Source organism: Zootoca vivipara, chromosome 2 (genome assembly GCF_963506605.1).
Source record: "Zootoca vivipara chromosome 2, rZooViv1.1, whole genome shotgun sequence".
Taxonomy (NCBI): domain Eukaryota; kingdom Metazoa; phylum Chordata; class Lepidosauria; order Squamata; family Lacertidae; genus Zootoca; species Zootoca vivipara.
The window spans coordinates 81571662-81589749 of NC_083277.1; the positions used below are offsets into that span (position 1 = coordinate 81571662).

General features: G+C 42.7%; 1 protein-coding gene across 3 annotated transcripts in view; it reads left to right on the forward strand.

Annotated features, from left to right (window-relative positions):
* Window positions 1–6213: 6213 nt before the first annotated feature.
* The window catches only part of GABRB2 (gamma-aminobutyric acid type A receptor subunit beta2), a 99614-nt gene continuing 87739 nt past the window's right edge, over window positions 6214–18088 (forward strand). For all 3 annotated transcript variants that reach the window (XM_035107991.2, XM_035107992.2, XM_035107993.2), the window contains exons 1-3: window positions 6214–6290; window positions 6427–6518; window positions 7546–7613. In XM_035107991.2, coding sequence (XP_034963882.1) covers window positions 6214–6290; window positions 6427–6518; window positions 7546–7613 — 237 coding nt within the window. The remainder of the gene's footprint in view (window positions 6291–6426; window positions 6519–7545; window positions 7614–18088) is intronic.

Genomic DNA, 18088 nt, shown 5'->3' on the forward strand with positions numbered 1-18088 from the left:
ATAAATTTTATTGATTTCATTAAAAACATACATAAAGGAGAAAAGGAAAAGGGGGAAAAACACATACGTAAACAACATAAACAATGTAACATAACTGAAAATTTTAAAGTAACAAAGTCTCCAAACATATTGCAGAAAGCTAAACTCAAATTATAATATAACCAATAATAAATGATTGAATCATATTAAATAATAATGTTAAATAATGAAATAACGAAAATAACTTAAAGTAAGACAACATTAAAACAACATCAAGAATTAACCCTCTTGTTCCCCACACACCCCTTCACCACTTGTGACTTGCAGCCTCTCCTATATACTGATTTATATTACCTTATTCGATTGCATACTTTTTCTATCAATCGAATCAATCTTTTCCTTTTGTCTTTTTTGTGCCCTTCATATCTCTGCTATAAGATTCGCTATAAGATTTTTCTGCCTGTTGTGCTAAATACTGTATGATTTTTAACTGGATACACTGAGTGATGCTCGCTAACCACTGGCCATGAAAAGCCAATGAGAAGTGAGGAAGGCATAGATTACACCAAGAACCCAAGTGAGTGAAACATACTTTTGATTGGTGACAAACTTACTAACAGTTGAACCAGAAATTCAATGAAGGGTAGAATTTCTATCTGACAATTCTCTTGCCCAACCAGACCTTCCAGTTATATATAGGAAACCACATTCCTTTGGAATGGGCAGGTTATTGGCTGCCTCTTAAAATTGAGTTTAGGCCTTTAAAAAATAAACTAAAAGCCAATAATAACAAGCTGGCCAAACCTTAGCTTTCAAACATGGCCAATACTGACTCAGTTCATCAGAGCAAAATAGGCAAGAGTATTGCCAATTAGCTTGCAAAGGAGCCGAGATGTACTGCAACATATTGCACTTTGATTTAGCCAACTCGATTCTTGAACAGCTTAATAGCAAATAAGGCTGTTGAGGAAACTTCAGTAGAGGTGAAATTGACAGGAACAAAAGCAAAGGTCACATTTGACAGTGGGAAGGAGGCATCAGTTTTTAGAAGTGGCTCCCACTCAACACAAGAAGGTGGGCAGATCTTACCACAGAAAATGAAAGAAGATTGCATTGCAAATAGAACAGAGGAAAATAAATTCATAAGAGTCAGTAATGAATTGCTGTTGCACATTTTTTAAAATCAACTATTCCAAAGATGACAACTAAGGAGCCAGGAAAAGAGGTTAAAATTCAAACCTGAAAGCAATTGCTGCTGAACAATTTCCACCCACCAACTGCATTTTATGGAAACTATATCAAAATGAATGTAATTGTATAGCAGGTAGCACTGGGTAGATGTTACTCAAGGTGGTTTAAAAAGTGCCGATGTTTGGCAGGTACCTTGATCCTGTGGATCAACTTCAGTGGCATAAACAATGTATCATGCTTGCTGCTGTTTATACAACTCCTGGATGTGTCCACAAACAAAATACATGGTTGTAAGCAAACCTCCCAGCTGAGCAACAAGACGGGGGGCAGGAAGGGGAACAGAGGAGACTGAATTACTCATCTCTGTCATTTGAACATTCTGCTAAGGAGGCTGTCAGGCATCCAAGTTATTCAACCCTGGCTGCCCCTAAACTGGGTACTCAGTCGGAAAGCATGTAAACATCTCGACCGAAGGATAGCTTCTAGTACAGCCAAGGTGCTCCCAGTATGAAATAAAGTTTGTGCCATACCCAGCGGATTCTGCCCCCAGCTGATTGTTGACCTTCAAAAAGGTCTAAGGGAAACAGTTTACTTCCTGTCAGTTTCTCCCACCCCATATTCAGTGGGGAGGCATGCATTTCTGTCAGCAGAACCCCAGGCTTCTGGAAGGCTGGGGAAGAGGATGACTCTGCTCCCCAACCACATCCCAGCTCCTTCCTTAGCACTTCTCATATAGCCTTTGGTCAGATTCAGGGAGTTAAGGATCTCCTCACAGCCTCCCCAAGGCAGGAGTTCAGATGAGTTTCAAGTCTAAAATGGATCCTGTGGGAAATATAATGGCAGAAGATTCAGTCATGTGCATAGCTCAAACTTCACAGGAGTAAACTTTGAAGCCATTTTTGAGGTATGCAAAGAGTTATTAATTTGGGAGCTCCTCCTTACAGAGGATGAGGTATCTATAGAGAGTATCCATAACCAAAAAGAAAAAAGAAGGATGTAGCCTCAGAGTCAATTTGTAAAGTTCAAAATTATACCCAGGAAAACTTGCATCAGGAATCTGTTCAGGTTGCTGTCTCCCATGGCTGCTTGTCCAATAGCCAGGGAATCCAGAACAATATTCTTAATTGTTGTTGCCAGCCGGTTCAGTATGCACATACTGTATGCTTTTTCCCCTAGCCTCCTCCCTGCCTGAAGATAGGTGTCCCAGGGCTATTTCCTCCCTGTTCATCTTTTCCTCTTTTCACCACTCAGCTTTTCGTGCTCCTGGATGCTGTTTCCACTGTTGTGGCACACCAACTTTAGCCTGGACCTCTTGTTGCATGACCCTTTAACTCGGATTCCCCATTCCTGCCATCTTGGCAGAGCAACAACTCCCTTTACACATATCACTTCCCTTTCCAGCAGTATCTCTTGCAGCTTCAGAAATCCATAGTTCTGCAGAGTGGCAACTAGGTCACATGGATTTAGTCTGTTCCAACTTAGGCCAGCTCCTGCTTCTTGCTGTTAGAAATAACCTGGCCGGTAAAGGATTCAAGGGATTTTGAATGTTTCTCATCACTCCTGCGGTTAGGATACCAAATGGAAGCTGACTAGTGTGGGATGGGGAAACGGAGCTCCCTTGAACGCTGGCAACTGAAAGAGAGAGTCAAAGTGGCTTGGCGGCGGCCAGTGGAAGGTCCCTCAATGCTGTTTGGGGGCGACGGTGAATTCAGGGTGCTGTGAGCCAGCAACCCCCTCAAGATGAGCACATGCTTATCTATTGCCCACAATTCCCCATACATTCAAATGATGCCACATCATTAGAGCACGAGGCTCTTAATCTCAGGGTTTGTGGGGTCAAGCCTCACACTGGGCAAAAGATTCCTACATTGCCGAGGGTTGGACTAGTGATGGCCAAACTTGGCCCTCCAGCTGTTTTGGGACTACAATTCCCATCATCCCTGACCACTGGTCCTGCTAGCTAGGGATGATGGGAGTTGTAATTCCAAAACAGCTGGAGGGCCAAGTTTGGCCATGATCCTCCAATTCGATGATTCCCATTAAGGCCATTCCAACTGCTGTTTTGTTTTGTTTGGATCGCAATGGGACTATCTTCCAAGTAAAGGGAGTTTTAATCTCCGGTCTGCCGCCCGAAGCCATTCGCAGACTCTAGAGCGCCGCTGCCAATAGAGTTGGCGCTACTGCATTGGGCGCGTGTGTGACGGACTGACTGCGCAGGAGAGACCCCGGACTCCCTGCCTTCCCGCTCGACACTTGCGCCACTATAAGAAGCGGCTGAGGAGTCCAAATAAAAAAAGCCTCAGTTTAAAGCGGGTTCCCCGTACCCTCTAGGACAGGACCTGAAGTAAAAAATGTGCTTCCCGGTGTGGAAGTCGCCGAGTCTCTCTCTTTGCTCTGCAGGGGCTGCGGTTCTCCCACCTGAGCTCCCACCACGTTCCTCGCTGCCTACGCTCCTTACGCCTGGGGGCACCTCTCACACACACCCCGCTATGCAGAAACGCGGGGAGTTCTCCTCCCTCACGCGGACATTTTGCGCCCCCCTTTCCACCCGCCGCCTTGGCATTCAGCAGCTGTGAGCGGGAAGGACTCCGTTGCGTTGCGCCACGCCAGGCCGCTTCTTCCCGCCTGCGGCCTCCGCTCTGGAGCAGCCCAGCGCCTCAGGTGAAGCGCCTCAGCTGAGAGAGGGAGCCGCCTCCCCTACCGTTGAGCGCTGCGGTAGCCCGTCTCCTCAGGATGCCTCTGCGGTTGACACGCGCTAGGCAAGGCAGTGCAGCTAGACGTGCTCAATCCAGAGAGCCAGGCTGCTGCCGCCGCAGCCGCCGCTCTTCCCGCCACGTCCCCCCAATTCCTTTATGCTGAATAGGCTTCCTCGTGAGAAAATTGAAAACGTGACAGCTTCCCGCCCCTTCCACCCAAGCCTGGGCTCCTGAAACGGGGCAGGCCTTCCCTGAGGAAAACGGCCCCGCTTTGTTCATTCCGGGCAGCCGAGAGGCGCCTTGTTATTATGTCTGAAGCGACCTTAGCTCCCCTCCCCAGCTTGTGTGTGCGCGTGTGTTGTGTGCTTGTAATGGCAGTTTCGGGCTGGGAACGGCCCAGTGCGGGAGAATGGCTTCTAGCCTTTCCCGAAAAGCCGAGCATAGGCAGCCAGCAGGCAAAAGGCGGGGAGGTGGTGGTGGAAGAGGAGGAGGCCGGGGTTGGAAACCCGCCTGCCGCGGTCTGTGTGTGCGGAATGACTAAACGTTTATTGAGGAGCTACCCGAGGCTTTCGGCGTCTCCTACACAAGCACAGTTCACCTCTCTCTGCCGCCGCCGCCGCCGCCGCCGCCCCCCTCCGCCTCCCGCGGCGTGGAAGGCCCCCCCCCTTCCGCCCCGTTCTTCTCTCCTCTCTCTGCCGCTGCTGCTGCTTCTCCTCCGTCGTCTCTCTCTCCCCTGTAGCGAATTAGATATTTCGTGGCTTAATTGAGGAATCCAAGTGTTTCTGCCTAATTCCAACCTTCCCCGCCCCCCCCCCCCCCGCCCCGCGCGCCTTGCTTCTCGTGTTATCCCCGGCAAGGCGAGCACTTCAGCCCCGCACCCCGCATCCGTTCAATGAAGCAGCACAGATCCACGGCGGCTCCAAGTGGGTTTTTGCAGGACGAGGAGGAGGAGGAGGTGGTGGCGGCGGCGGCGGCGGCGGTGGAGGAGGAAAGGATCTGGCGGCGGCGGCAGCAGCAGCAGGCATCTTTGCAAGGAAGCCTTTCAGGTCTAGCTCAGCTTCTGGGGATTTAAGTGTCACTCAAAGCATCCCCAAGTCAGCTCGCTGCTCCTCTGCGCTTTCTTCGCGGGCATCGATTCGAGCCCTGAGCGGTGCATTTCTGCAATTTCCTACCAGGGAAGGTAAGGAGGCTGTGAGTGCCAAATGCACCACGGCGGCGGCGGCGGTGGTGGCGGAAGCAGCAGCAGCAGCAGCAGCATGGTCACTGATAGCCTAGACCTCTCGTCCGGGTAACTTCCCCTCTTGCCCTCTTCCAGCCCCCCACTCCACCCCACCCCACCTTTCCTGTGAATGGTGGTGGTGCATTTAGGCACGATCGCCTTCTCGCATTGCCCCATCCCTTCTATAGATGCTCGATCTCGTTAGGTGGAAGAAGAAGAATACAATAAAAACCGAAAAAAGAAAGACGTGGCCCTTTGTCTCAGCCTCTTTGCATGGTGTTAAGGCTCTGTAGATCCTACTTTTTACTTTTTTCCGGTGTAAAGAATCCTGAGCATCGCAGGATCCACCACGACGTCATCCAGCGATCCCCCGCTCTTAATTTCTGTGCCCCCAAGACCACCTCTCTCTCTCTCTCTCTCTCTCTCTCTCTCTCTCTCTCTCTCTCTCTCTCTCTCTCTCTCTCTCTCTCTCTCTCTCTCTCTCTCTCTCTCTCCAGGAGCTCAGGCAACCATCTCACCCCTACCAAGAAACTCGTCATCATCTCGCATCCCCCCTTCCCCCAAATGCTATAGGCTGAGCCCTTTCCAGCCACCCATTGCTAACTCGGGCCCCCTCCCCCCCCCCCGCGATTTCACCCACCATTTGCTATTCCCAAAGAGCATAAAGTCTAGTTTTTCCCCCCTCCCCCATGTGCACGCCTTGCATTCCCATTTTAACCTCTTTTCCCTTCCGTTCCTAATCCGATTTTGCACATTTCCCCATTTAAACTAGGTTGCAAAACTGCTGTAACCTGCAACTCTTGAAACTTCCTCGGTTGTTGAAGTCTATGTTATTTTACTTAAAAGGACAACAACGACAACAAAAACAACCTCTTAATCCTCTTGTGGATTACTCTCTTTTTAAAAATAATGCATTTCCTTCTTCCCCTTTAATTTTTTTCTTTCCTCCTTTCCTTCTTTTTTTTGGCAAGGAAATTTGCTCCATCTCCAGCAGCAACCACTGCTCCTTTTGATGTTGTGGTACGCCGTGCGCATGCGCTCCACATTAGAATTACTGCACTGGCTAGAATAAGTTGGATCTCTTCTTCTCTTCCACTGAAGCCCTAAATCATATCAAAAGCTAAAGGGATGCTGAGAGTCCGGGAAAAGGGTTGCTTTGGAATTTGGTCGTTGCCCTTAATCATAACAGTGGTGTGTGCGCAGAGGTAAGTGGCCGAAGGGTCTCTCTTTTTCGCCTTCACTTTGAATTGTACTGTATAACTGGGAGGTGCAGAATGCATCTTGCGAGATAGAGACAGGGAAAACCGCTCTCTCCTCATATCTTTTTACCCCTTTCTTTAGTGCTAATGATCCCAGCAATATGTCCCTGGTAAAAGAGACCGTGGATAGACTGCTGAAAGGCTACGACATTCGGCTGAGGCCAGATTTCGGAGGTAATTCGATCTTTTGTAGAAAAGCCTGCTCCACGCTCAGGCTGTCCCTTCTCCGGAGTGTGTGTGTGTGCGCGCGCGCACACGCGTGTGTGTGTTTTCAGCGTGGTGTGAGCGCTGCTCCTGCTCTGCATCTATGTTGCCATTTTCTGAAGCTCGACCCAAAGTTAAGCCAATTGTTCCCCAATTTCCCTTAGCCCAGAACGGCCGTGACGTGATCCCTTAAATCTCCTCGTGTGTGTGTGTGTGTGTGTGTGTGTATTTGTATGTTTGTGTATCTATACATACAGGACTTGGTCTCGTGTGCGTTAATTACCTATTAACGCGTAATTAAAGCTTGGCTAATTGGCTTTATGGAGATACAAATCTCCTAAGTTTCCCCAGCATCCGTGCCACCAAGCCTGGTGCGCTGTGCCTGTGGCCACAGTAAATATTTCTCATTTTTTGAGTACTGTACAGGATGTTCGGCTAAGCGAGATGAAAATGTCATTCTGCTCCCCGCGAGCTGTGCGTTGGGGAGCAGGTTTCCGCGTCGTTTGTGCTTGTGTATGCATTGCTAAACCAGGTCCTCAGACCCTCTCTGGAGGTATCGGGCAGCCGCTAGTACAGACGGCACTCTGCTGTTACTGGGCTACGAGGAGCGTGCGGTTCCGAGAGCCCCGTAAAGTCCTCCTTGGATCCCGAGTCAGCGTCCCTCTCGCTCGGCTTCGCCTGCTTGCAGGGCTCGGCTAACCGGACTGAGCCCGTGCAGCAAGCAGGAACAGAAGCCTCTGGGTTGAAACTCACACTGCAAGTCTAGTGGGGTGTATCTCCGGCCAGCCACTTAAAGACACTTTACCCTATTATTAACACACGTGTGTGTGTGTGTTATATAAAGCACCCGTTGCTGACAGCGATCCTGGAAGCGCTGCAAGGCAAACTCGTGGCTAAAATGAAGCCCCGGTGCCCCACCCCTTCTTCAGTCCGAATAATGCTTGCATGAATGAGTTAAATTGTGAGAGATCACAGTGCAGACCATCTTGTGTTGCAGGTCCCCCTGTGGCTGTTGGCATGAACATAGATATTGCCAGTATAGACATGGTGTCAGAAGTCAATATGGTGAGTATTTCATTTATCTTTCAGTCCATCTTCCCCTAACCAGGTTTTTACAAGGGTCTGTGGAATCAATAACTTTGAATGCAGGTTCTGACTTTATTGCTCAGTTTATTATTTCTCATTTACCACCAATGTGCACCAGTACTCTCCAGTTAATTAGGCCATCTCCCCTCCCCCCTCCCCAATTGGGTGCTTTGCGTCTTCTCTACATAGATATTAGAAAGCAGTGTGAAATAATTTCTCAAGCTATTGATTTTGGGCTATTTTTATCTGAAACTTCTGAATAAGAAAAATGCTAGTAACCTATGGTATTTTGGGGGAATCCATAGAATTACCAGAATGAGTTTTAGGAGGCCTCTTGTACAGCCACTGAAATAATACATTGTCCCTCAGATTAATATCTGCAAATTTAATCCAAAAGGTTTTTAAACACTATGACTTTTAGTGTGTAAGAAGCTGGTACGGTTATTATTATTATTATTGACAGTCTTAGTATATAGGAGAGACCATTTCAGACATATAGTTAAGTGCTACTGAGAGACTTAGAGGAACAATAGTGGCCTTCTTTTGCTTCATGCAGGAGCGCCCCCTGCTGACATTGATTTGCACAACAGTTCAGAATATTTTAAAATTTTCATCATGTATTTGGGACAGTTTAATTGTTTCAGTTATTATTGGGAGGCATGCGGATTGAGATGAATGTTGTGCACCCAAACATAAAGTTGTAATTAGGTTGATGAATGCAGTTTTTAAATGTTGCATGAACGGTTCATATAAGTTTATTGCCAGTTCTAATGTGTAGAGTCATACTATTAAATGAAAGTATAGAGGGTGAAGAGATGGGTGTGTACATATGTTGTAATGGGACCTGGATCGCATAAAATGTGGCCACACTTTGTCTTGCATATCTTTGGTCTTCCGTTTTTAAAAAATGGTCATAGAAGCCATGTGAACACACTGAAAAGTTTGTTGGGAAGACTGCCCTATTATAGCATGCTACACTTGAGGCAAGTTTTTATTTATTTTATTTTATTAAAACAAAACTTCTTGCATAGTGATTGAGTTATCTGTAAGACTAGTTAATATAGAGTTGCTAAAACACTTAAAAAGAAGATAGCCTCATCATATATCCATTGCTCAGGTGGCAGATCACTAATGAAGGGAAGAAAGTAACAAGAAGCACTAGGGTTAACTTCTTTTGAACTTTTTGTTTTCATTTGCACCTTGACACCCATTGTGTTTGTTAAAGGATCACAGTAGCTTAGCACTGTAAAATTTGGAAGACTGTGCTTTAATGAGATGACCCGGCAAATTATAATGACATGAAATTGTGTCAGCTCAGTTTCATGAATGAGTGAGACCTAGAGTTCAAATAGAAAATGTTCGGTTTAAATTACAGATTCCCACCCCTACCCCCCATGCACTGTGTTTACATTTTTTTTTATGATTGCTTTGGGTATTTGGCTCTATTGCACATTAGCACATTAGCATGACATGAATTAACACTCGGTGACATTGTCAGGGTGTGATGCCTTTCCTTCAGAAGTTATTAATGTGTCTTTGTGATAGGCATAATCTTCCCAACTTTGAAAGAACAATTCAATTTCTAATGTATTGGGAAATGGTTGTGTAAATATTAGATCGTTGCATGTTTCATGTTCAGGGACTTTGTTGTACTATGTCTGAACCTGATCACTGAGGCCATGCATGATTCCAATTCCTTCTTCTCCAAAGTGATCCTAAGATATAATATGTCTAGTGAGAGACGCTGAACTTTGAATTTAGATCACTGTCACGTGAACATATCCCAGCATGCTCCTAGTGGTTTGTCTATATGTCTAGAAATTGCAGGTTATGTTTTTTAAATCTGCCCACTACTTAGTAAAACTAACCTGGGTAACACATACCATGTTTTAATGCCTTTTTGGAAATATTAACATTTATTTTGTTCAAGACTCTCATACTTTACAAACCTGGTCTGCAAGACTGGTGTTAAAATGAGAACCTGTTCTGATCTGAAGGCTGGAACTATTCTGTTTTGTTAAGAAGATAATGCAGTCTGTTAAGTGGCCTCCGGAAGTTTGAATGGTGAAACTTTAGTATCAGAAAAGGTCTCTGTCCAGTTGAAGAATGGACATAATGTGAAAAACAATATTCATAGTCTTACTTAGATAATAGTCTTTTAAAAACAACAACAACAACAACACCTGTTTGGATAAATTGAATTTGGCCTCATAAGGCTTCTTTTAATCAGATGAATGATAAGAAATTGTCAGCAAACTTATTTCATGAGATGGTGGGTGTGTGCCTGTGCCAAGGACAACACAGAGTTTCTTCACTTTCCTGCGATGTGATCTGATTTTTTTTCTAAAAAAAAAAAAGAGGTTGCAATCCTATACACACTTGCCTGAGAATAAGTCCCATTGAACTCATTGGAGCTTAATTCTGCATAGACCTGCATTGGATTCTTTTGAAAATCAGGTTGTAATTCACTGATAATTTGTAAGCTTGTTCTCTGACATCTTGTCATAGAAGGCCTTACTATTTCTGTGTGGGTTTTAGTTGCCATGCTGTCACTTACTTTGGCAGTGCATAAATTGATATTGTCATTATAGGTTGGTGCAGACCAAATAATCTTGACCCGTTCCCATGATTGCAGAAAAAGGAGCATGCTGTGGGTTTACAGAAACACCTCTCTTCTCAAGCTCATTCCCACCCACCCTGTTTAGCCTATACCATAATTAAGGACTACATCAGAGCCCACATTATGGTTTAGACCAGTGTTTCCCAAACTTGGGTCTCCATCTGTAGTTGGACTGCAACTCACATCATCCCTAGCTAGTTGTCAGGGATTATTGGAATTGTAGTCCAAAAACAGCTGGGGCCCAAGTTTGGGAAACACTGGTTTAGACTAACTGGTGTTCGTCTCTAACCAGAATTTGAAGCTACTGTCAAATCCTAGTTAAGGCCAGTCCTTAGTTAATATTAACCCTAATTGCAACTGGTTCCAATTAACAATTATTTAAATTTGGTAACAAGAACCTGAGCAAAAGAGGGGAAGGGCTGCACGGAAGAGAAGTTCATGGTACCATGGACAGCTCCTGGTCATTCACTATAGTTAAGCCTACAATCCAATGCAATACTTTGGAATAAGCCCCATTGAAATTAATGGGACATGCTTCTGAGTAGATATGAGTAGCCTTGTGTTGTACAAGATTGAGTGTGTGTGTCCTTTTTATACTGGGCTTGTCTGGTGAAAAGCACGAGTGACAGTTTCAAAGGCGTTTTGCTTCATTTAGAGCTTCACTTACATTTCGTTGAAACTAGTGGTCTCTCACCGCCCCCCAAAGTCTAAAGTAAAATATTCAAAATGTTGTACAGATTACTGTCTAGCACAGCTGAACCTTGGCATGTATTACAAAACAGAATATTTTACATTGTGATCCTAAGCATGTGAATTCAAAAGTGAGCTCCACTTTTTCCTAGCAAGTGTTTTATGTTTGCAGCCTTACACACACACTTGCCTGCAGTAGGCCTCATTGGATGCAGTGAGATTCACTCCTGAGTAAACATTCATAGACTTGGGTTGTTGGCTACGAGTATTCAATTGTCAATAGTAACACCAATATTATTAAACGATTGAAATTTTTAGCGCAGGTTTTTTGAACATAGTTGTCATGTAATATTTTCTAATTGTTTGTCTAATGTTTGGTCTAACATATTGTTGGCCTTTAATTTGTCAATAAATGCTGATGCAAAACCATATATTGAGAAGATATGAGGATTATGACACACACACACACACACACACACACACACACACACCTCTCCTCTGCCCTCCCTCCAGTCCTGGATATATTGGTAAAGAATGTACAAGATCAGTGGTTGATGCAGAAGTGAAGAGAGTGGAGATCCATCTAAAACACCATATATGTATGGCAGTATACCAGGCATCCCCAATCTGCAGCCCTCCAGATGTTTTGGCTTACAACTCCCATGATCCCTAGCTAACAGGACCAGTGGTCAGGGATGATGGGAATTGTAGTCCAAAACATCTGGAGGGCTGAAGTTTGGGGATGCCTGCAGTATACAATATGAGTGACATATGAGAGTGGCATATGAGAGCAAGCACACATTTCCAGTAAACAGGCTTGTTGAGTGTTGTTGTTTTTTTAAAGAACTTACATTAATTAATTTGTCAGGCTGTTGCCAGTTTATTTTTGTTCAGCAATAAAAATGTGCATTTGTTACTCTGGCACCGACAATCTAGTTGCCTTTCCTCACGTGTGTTTATGTTGAAAATGATAAATCACATTTTCCCTGCACTCAAACAGCAGTATTTCATTGCTGGAAAAAATGTGATTTCCTCTGCAGATTGGGACATATTCCAATAATTTTTGTAGTTTGAAGTTATGAATTTCTGCAAGCCATTTTTTTCCTGCAAGACCTTATTTACAGCTTTATTACTTCAAAGGCTTAGTACGCCTTCTATATCAAGCCAGTGCAAGATACAGAAGTGTATTAAAAACAGGAAACATAAAACAAATGCTGAACACCAGGAAGAACACCCCTTGCTCCGCCACCTTCTTTTGAAACATGTCCCTCCCCATTTTTTAAAATAGTTCATTGCAGACAGTGTGCTCCAACTCTACTACACATGCACATCACTGTTCCCAACCCACCCTTTTCTTTTCTTTTTTTTAAAAAAAGCCTCTCTCCCTTGTGAGGTAACAGGGTACATGAGAAGGTTCAAATATGTCTTGTGCAATCCTGACAATGAAAAGTGATTTTTGGCAGCAGTTACACCACTGAGAATACATTTGAATAGTTGACTTTGTACCTAGTTGTCAATAATTTACGTCTATCATTCTATCTTGAATGGCACCAGTTCTCTTGAGATTGAAAATATTACTGTTACTATTTTATAACAAATAATACAGCCTAGCTCAGAAATTTTGTTCAGCCAAGTGCATTATCCTGGAAATGCATGTTAGGATAGATAATCTTTGCTGTGAACTATGCAGGTGGGCGTCATTTATCCATAGTGCATTTCACAGCTGTGGCTAAGTGAAGAGGGCTCTTGTAATATTTTGGAACTTTTTATCATCTAAGTAACTTCAGCAGGAAACATAATTCAGAGATGAACCTGCATGCTTGAATTCAAACAATGGATTCCCATGGGATTTCTGTGCGCCCCTCCCCACTGGATTCTGGAGCAGAAAGAACTGGATTTCCAAATCCAGCAGGAAGTTGTGATTGGTTTGCTGGTTGCTTTTGAAGAATCTTCTTGGCTCCCACATGAACAGATTTCACTGATTGCTAAATTTAGAGACCATTGCAATGGTCTCTATCTGCAAAGTGCAAATCAGGCCTTCCTCATTTCCTTCTGAGGAGTCATATGAAGGGAGCTGAAGGGGTAGACTAGAATAAACAACATGCATGTTAAAGCCTTTGCAGAGGCCAGAAAAGCTGCAGTGCACACATAAGATAGTCAAAGTTGAACTGGTGTGTGTATGTATGTTTAAACTACACAAGTATTTAAGATACCCAAATATAGGGAATCCATCCTCCCTCCAAAGTTCACCTGAGCTTGTAATTCATTTGCTTCAGCACCTTCTTCCCCTAGTGCAGTGTGCAGCTGGTTTGCCTCTTCCTATGCATTCCCAAACTTAGTTTGCAATAGTGGGGAAGAAATTGACAGTACAGAAGACTGTTGACACCAGTTTACACTCCAAAGGCTTCCAAACATGCTTGGTGCTTCTATATGCTGTGTGTCTGTACTTTCTAAATCCATTTGGCTCAATTCATTCAACCAGGAAGAGTTCAAATGACCTAGCCCAGTAGTCTTGGTGGCATGTTCAGAAGCCTCAGTTGTGTTTGGAAACAGTTTTCCTAGCAAACCTAGCAGCAGTCAAAGAGTAAGAAGAGAGGTCCTCTTGTAGTTCATGGATAGGCTAATCTTCAGGAAGCAAAGAGTAGTCATAAATGGACAGTTCTCCGAAGTGGAGCAAAGATCACTATTGGGATTTGTGGTTCTTAACCTGATCTAGAGTTAGGAGTGAGTGGTGAGGTAGCCAAGTTTGCAGATGATACTAAATTCTTCAGGATCATTAAAAAGAGATTGTGAAGAGCTCTGAAAGGACCTCTCCAAACCTGAGTGAGTGGGTGATAAAATGGCAAATGCAATTCAATGTGAACAAGTGCAAAATGGTAAGCAGAGATCTGGAGAAAAGAGTGGAATGGATGAATAAGTCGGGAGGATAGTTCCCTGGGCATTTGACATAAGATTTCAGAGACCTCTCTGATAAAGTCTATTCGCCCATTTATTTCTCTGAGAGAGTATAAAAAGATCAGATTTATTCTGAATTTGGGGTCTGTGTCACCCATTACCAGATTGAACCATTGTAAGAAAATGAGCCCCAGTGTTTCCAGAAAGAAGTGGGAAAGAAGACTGCCATGTTGGGGGTTGTCTGTTGTTTGCTAGGACTATACCATTTGCCTATCAGGACTGATCCACTTCCTAACTTTAATAAGGATACCTAAGCAATTAATGACATTACAAACCCTTCTGTAGTAATTTAGAGGCTATCAAGTTTCTTTTAAATGAGCTCTCAAGCTATTTGTTGCTGCTACAAAGTTAACGTGCCTGTTCTGGAAACTAAATTTGCTGCTGAAGCAATTAAACGTATACATAGATGTTGATGCTCCTATTGTAATAGTTATACTGTGGGTAGAAAAAAAAATTATTTAAACATTTTGCCCTCTCTACCATATTTGCATTAGCACTTAACCATTGGAAAAACAACACAGGAAACAAGCAATATTGGTATTGGTAATAATTACTGTATTGGACTTTGGTAATAACTACTGTAGTGTGGACACTGCACTGGCATTAATAGCTTTTACTAATTATTATAGTATTAATTATATGGTCATTGTACTGGTCTTTAATTGCATGATTGAGTGTTGGACATGACTTTAAGGTTGAAGAATCGGATAAGTTTCCTGTGCTTTATGTATACAATTATGCTGTTTGTAGTTATATGAGTAATGCAGAACAAACTGGAAAAATACAGTGAGCAAATCCCAACATTTAACAAAGCCAGAGTAAATTACTAAAAATTACAATGGGCTTGAAATTGGCTCTCACTAGGAAGTTGGTGCCTGCCACCTACAAACTCCTCTCTCCCACCTGTTCCCTGTGTGCTGTGATGTCACAGAATGTTGGAATATTCAGAAATACTTTAACTGGTGAGTGGAAATTCCACTAAGAGAAATACTGACAAATAATCCAGTTTCTGTGAGCCAGATCATATCCTGTAGGAGCATAGGTGTTGTTGTTTTTAAGTCTTCATTTTGTGTGTGTGTGTTTGATTTATGGGTTTGAGTTTTTTTATACCTTTTAACACTCAGAGAGCAGGCAAACCTTCCCAATGAGAGTTGACTCTCATGGCTGAAGGGCATTTTAGAAAGACAGATGTGTTCTGGGAGTCAGGCTTATTTATGTGAATAATTTCTATCTGACATTTCTTCTGAAGAGGTCAAAGTGACTAACAAAAAAAAAACCTAAAATCCAGAGACCAATTGCTTAAGATAGCAGTCCAGAGCCCAAATGCTTCCTAAAAGGGAAGGTTTTTTCCAACTAGCAAAAGACTCATAAGGAGAAGGTGTGATGGGTTTCCTTTGGAAGGGGATTCTCCAGAGCTTAGGCACAGCTGTTGAAAAGGTTTCCTCTTTGGTATCAACCAAGCCCTATCTGTATGAGAAGAGTTAACTTTTAAGTTTAAGCAAGAGCTTTGAAGAGACTGTTGGACATTCATATTTCTTCTTAATAATCTGAGACATGAATGAGTCTTTTGCTGATGCATCCATCCCCATTGCATGAGCTGTGATTAAACCAGGAAATCTCTAAGGAAGAATTATTTTCTGTTTCATCTTTATTGGGAAATCATGGTTCCCAACTTTGGAACAAGTTGAAGCTGGTTTAGGATTCTAGTCAACATAATCTCTCAGCTGAGATGAAACTTGGTATTTAGGCATGTGCTGAAGAAAGAAGCAAAGGGATGCAAAAGCAAAAGGCTCTTTCATATTTTGGCTTAGTTTGAACCGGGCCATATTTAAATGTGAAACAATGATCAGCGCTTCCTAAGCTAGAAAATGCATACTAGAAAGCAGATGGGAGAAGGAGAAAATGGTTAGGAAATAAGTCATACAGAGATCAATTGATGGAGAAGCTTAAAATACTATTAAAAAGATCTTGAAGACTTGGAATATGTGTAATTATAGCTTTTGTTGCCACTGGAGCGAGTAGAAAGCATTTCTTACATTTCAGCTGTGTTTTTTGGTCATATAAAATTGTATGAGTTTCTATCAGCTGGATGTTTGCTCTGCCAGACTCCTTTCATAATAAGAATCTGAGCTGGAAGTGCTGAGTGCTTTGAAAAAGCTGTCCACTTCAGTTGAAAGAGACAAACTAGGCATTAAGCTTGTTTGAAAAACTAATATCAATTTTGGGGCCTGAGAAATTTTGAAAACTCTGGCTCTTAAGCTTTATTGCCTTTTAAATGTTTTATGGGAGCTTGAAAGTATGAATTATTTATTTGAGACATAGGTCCGTTCTAACCTACTTCTGTAAAACTTTGCATTTTGGCTTGTATAAAGTATTTCATGCTGTTTACTTTAGCATTAAACTATACTAAACTATTAACAGTAATATTGCTGCTGTGCCTCTTTCCCTGCTTTCTAAGTAGCACCTGAAGCGGTGTACAATATGCTAAAAACAATACCAAATGCCACAATAAAAAATTAAATTACATCTTTGAAAAAAGCATGGAAAACTCAGCCCTAAAAGCATCCTAGAAATACCCGCAACCTGGGAGACAGTGAGATAGCAGTTCTCCCTAGGGTTAACACAGTTGCAACCACTTCTTCCATGATCTTCCTGATATGCTGCACTGCTACCCAACTAAGACGGAGGAGGGAGATGGGAAAGGAAAAACCTTCCTTCTCTCACTACGAGCCACTACTGCTTCTGCAGCCACTGGATAGGTCAATAAAAAGAAGAGAGGGGTTTTGTTTTGTTTTGGCACATTGGTAGAAACAAGTGGGTGTTTTCCCGAACCCTTGGAAAATAATCTGAGTTTTTCCAATCCAGTGCCCCCTCAACACCTCCCCACCAATAACTCTGGATTATTTCTGAATGAATCCGAGGAGCATTTGGGACAGCATGCCCATCTGTAATGCATGACCCAAGAGGAGGCAGGACACTTTGCAGTCACAATACAAGTTGGGACATGGAATGGTGCCTTCTTCCTAGTAGTATAACATTTGAGCCAACACAGTATTTGAGTGGGGAAGAAGTTAAAATGTGTAATTATAATGTGTCAGGTTTGTTATCCAGTGTGGATAGTGCTATTTACGATATGCAGTTACTTCCACCCCTTTTTATTTAAGTACGTGGCGGTGGCTGGGATAAATGATTGTGGGCAATAGCATGAAGGGAGGAGAGGTTTAATCTCCCCCTCCCCTTCAGCACTAGAGCAAACTTCTTTTTAATTGTGTAACAATGATTCCTTTTGCATCCTTCATTTTCATTGAGCAGCTATAATAGGTTTAGGGCTAGTGGCACTATAACACCAAGAGGAAGTTTCTCCCATTGCTCCACAGAAATAGTAGTAGGTAGTCGCAGTCTGTTTCATGTAATGTAACATCTGAAATTTTCATACTATCTAAGTGAAAGAAAGTGTATGTGGCTGAAATAAAATCTCTTTGTAGTTGCACGTAGTACTTCTTGCTATATTTTCTTCAATTTTATTTTCTTCAACATTTAGGGTTGCTTAGGGTTTTCATGCTGAATTTTCATGTATTTTATTTTAATCAGCATGTTGCCTAGAGATTTTTTTAATGAGTTGACTAATAAATATAATAAATAAGCATGATGTCCAGTCTCCAGAGCTGAACAAAGTAAGCAAATTAATAATTATTATTTTTTAGGGGGGAAACTGTTTTTTCATCAACTCAGAAGTGAGTATGTGTTAGATAAGGTACTCATAATCATAAGAGCACTGAAGTGCAGGATTTCATTTTGATTAACTTTTTAATTGGGTTGACTTTTTGAGAACAGAATGATGCATCAACACTTGACATTTTGGTGATGAGGCATCTATTCTGTATGTACAATGACTGAATAACTATCTCTTAGCTGTATTGCTTTCATTTTTTTTAAAAAAGAAAAGAAACCAAAAATTATCTGAAACAAGCATAGGGTAACATTTCCGTAATGATAACAGAACTTGCATGTATTGAATTTTTTTATATAAAAATAATAAAGAATAGTCGTTAAGAACTGGAATCTTTGATATTTTATTTTTTGTTGCTTAAAGCTATGTGAGGGCAAACAACTCCATCCCCTTGTGTTTAAATGCAGCTGATTGATTGTCATTTTCCAGAAGTTCTTTAAGTACAGCAGAATAGATTTT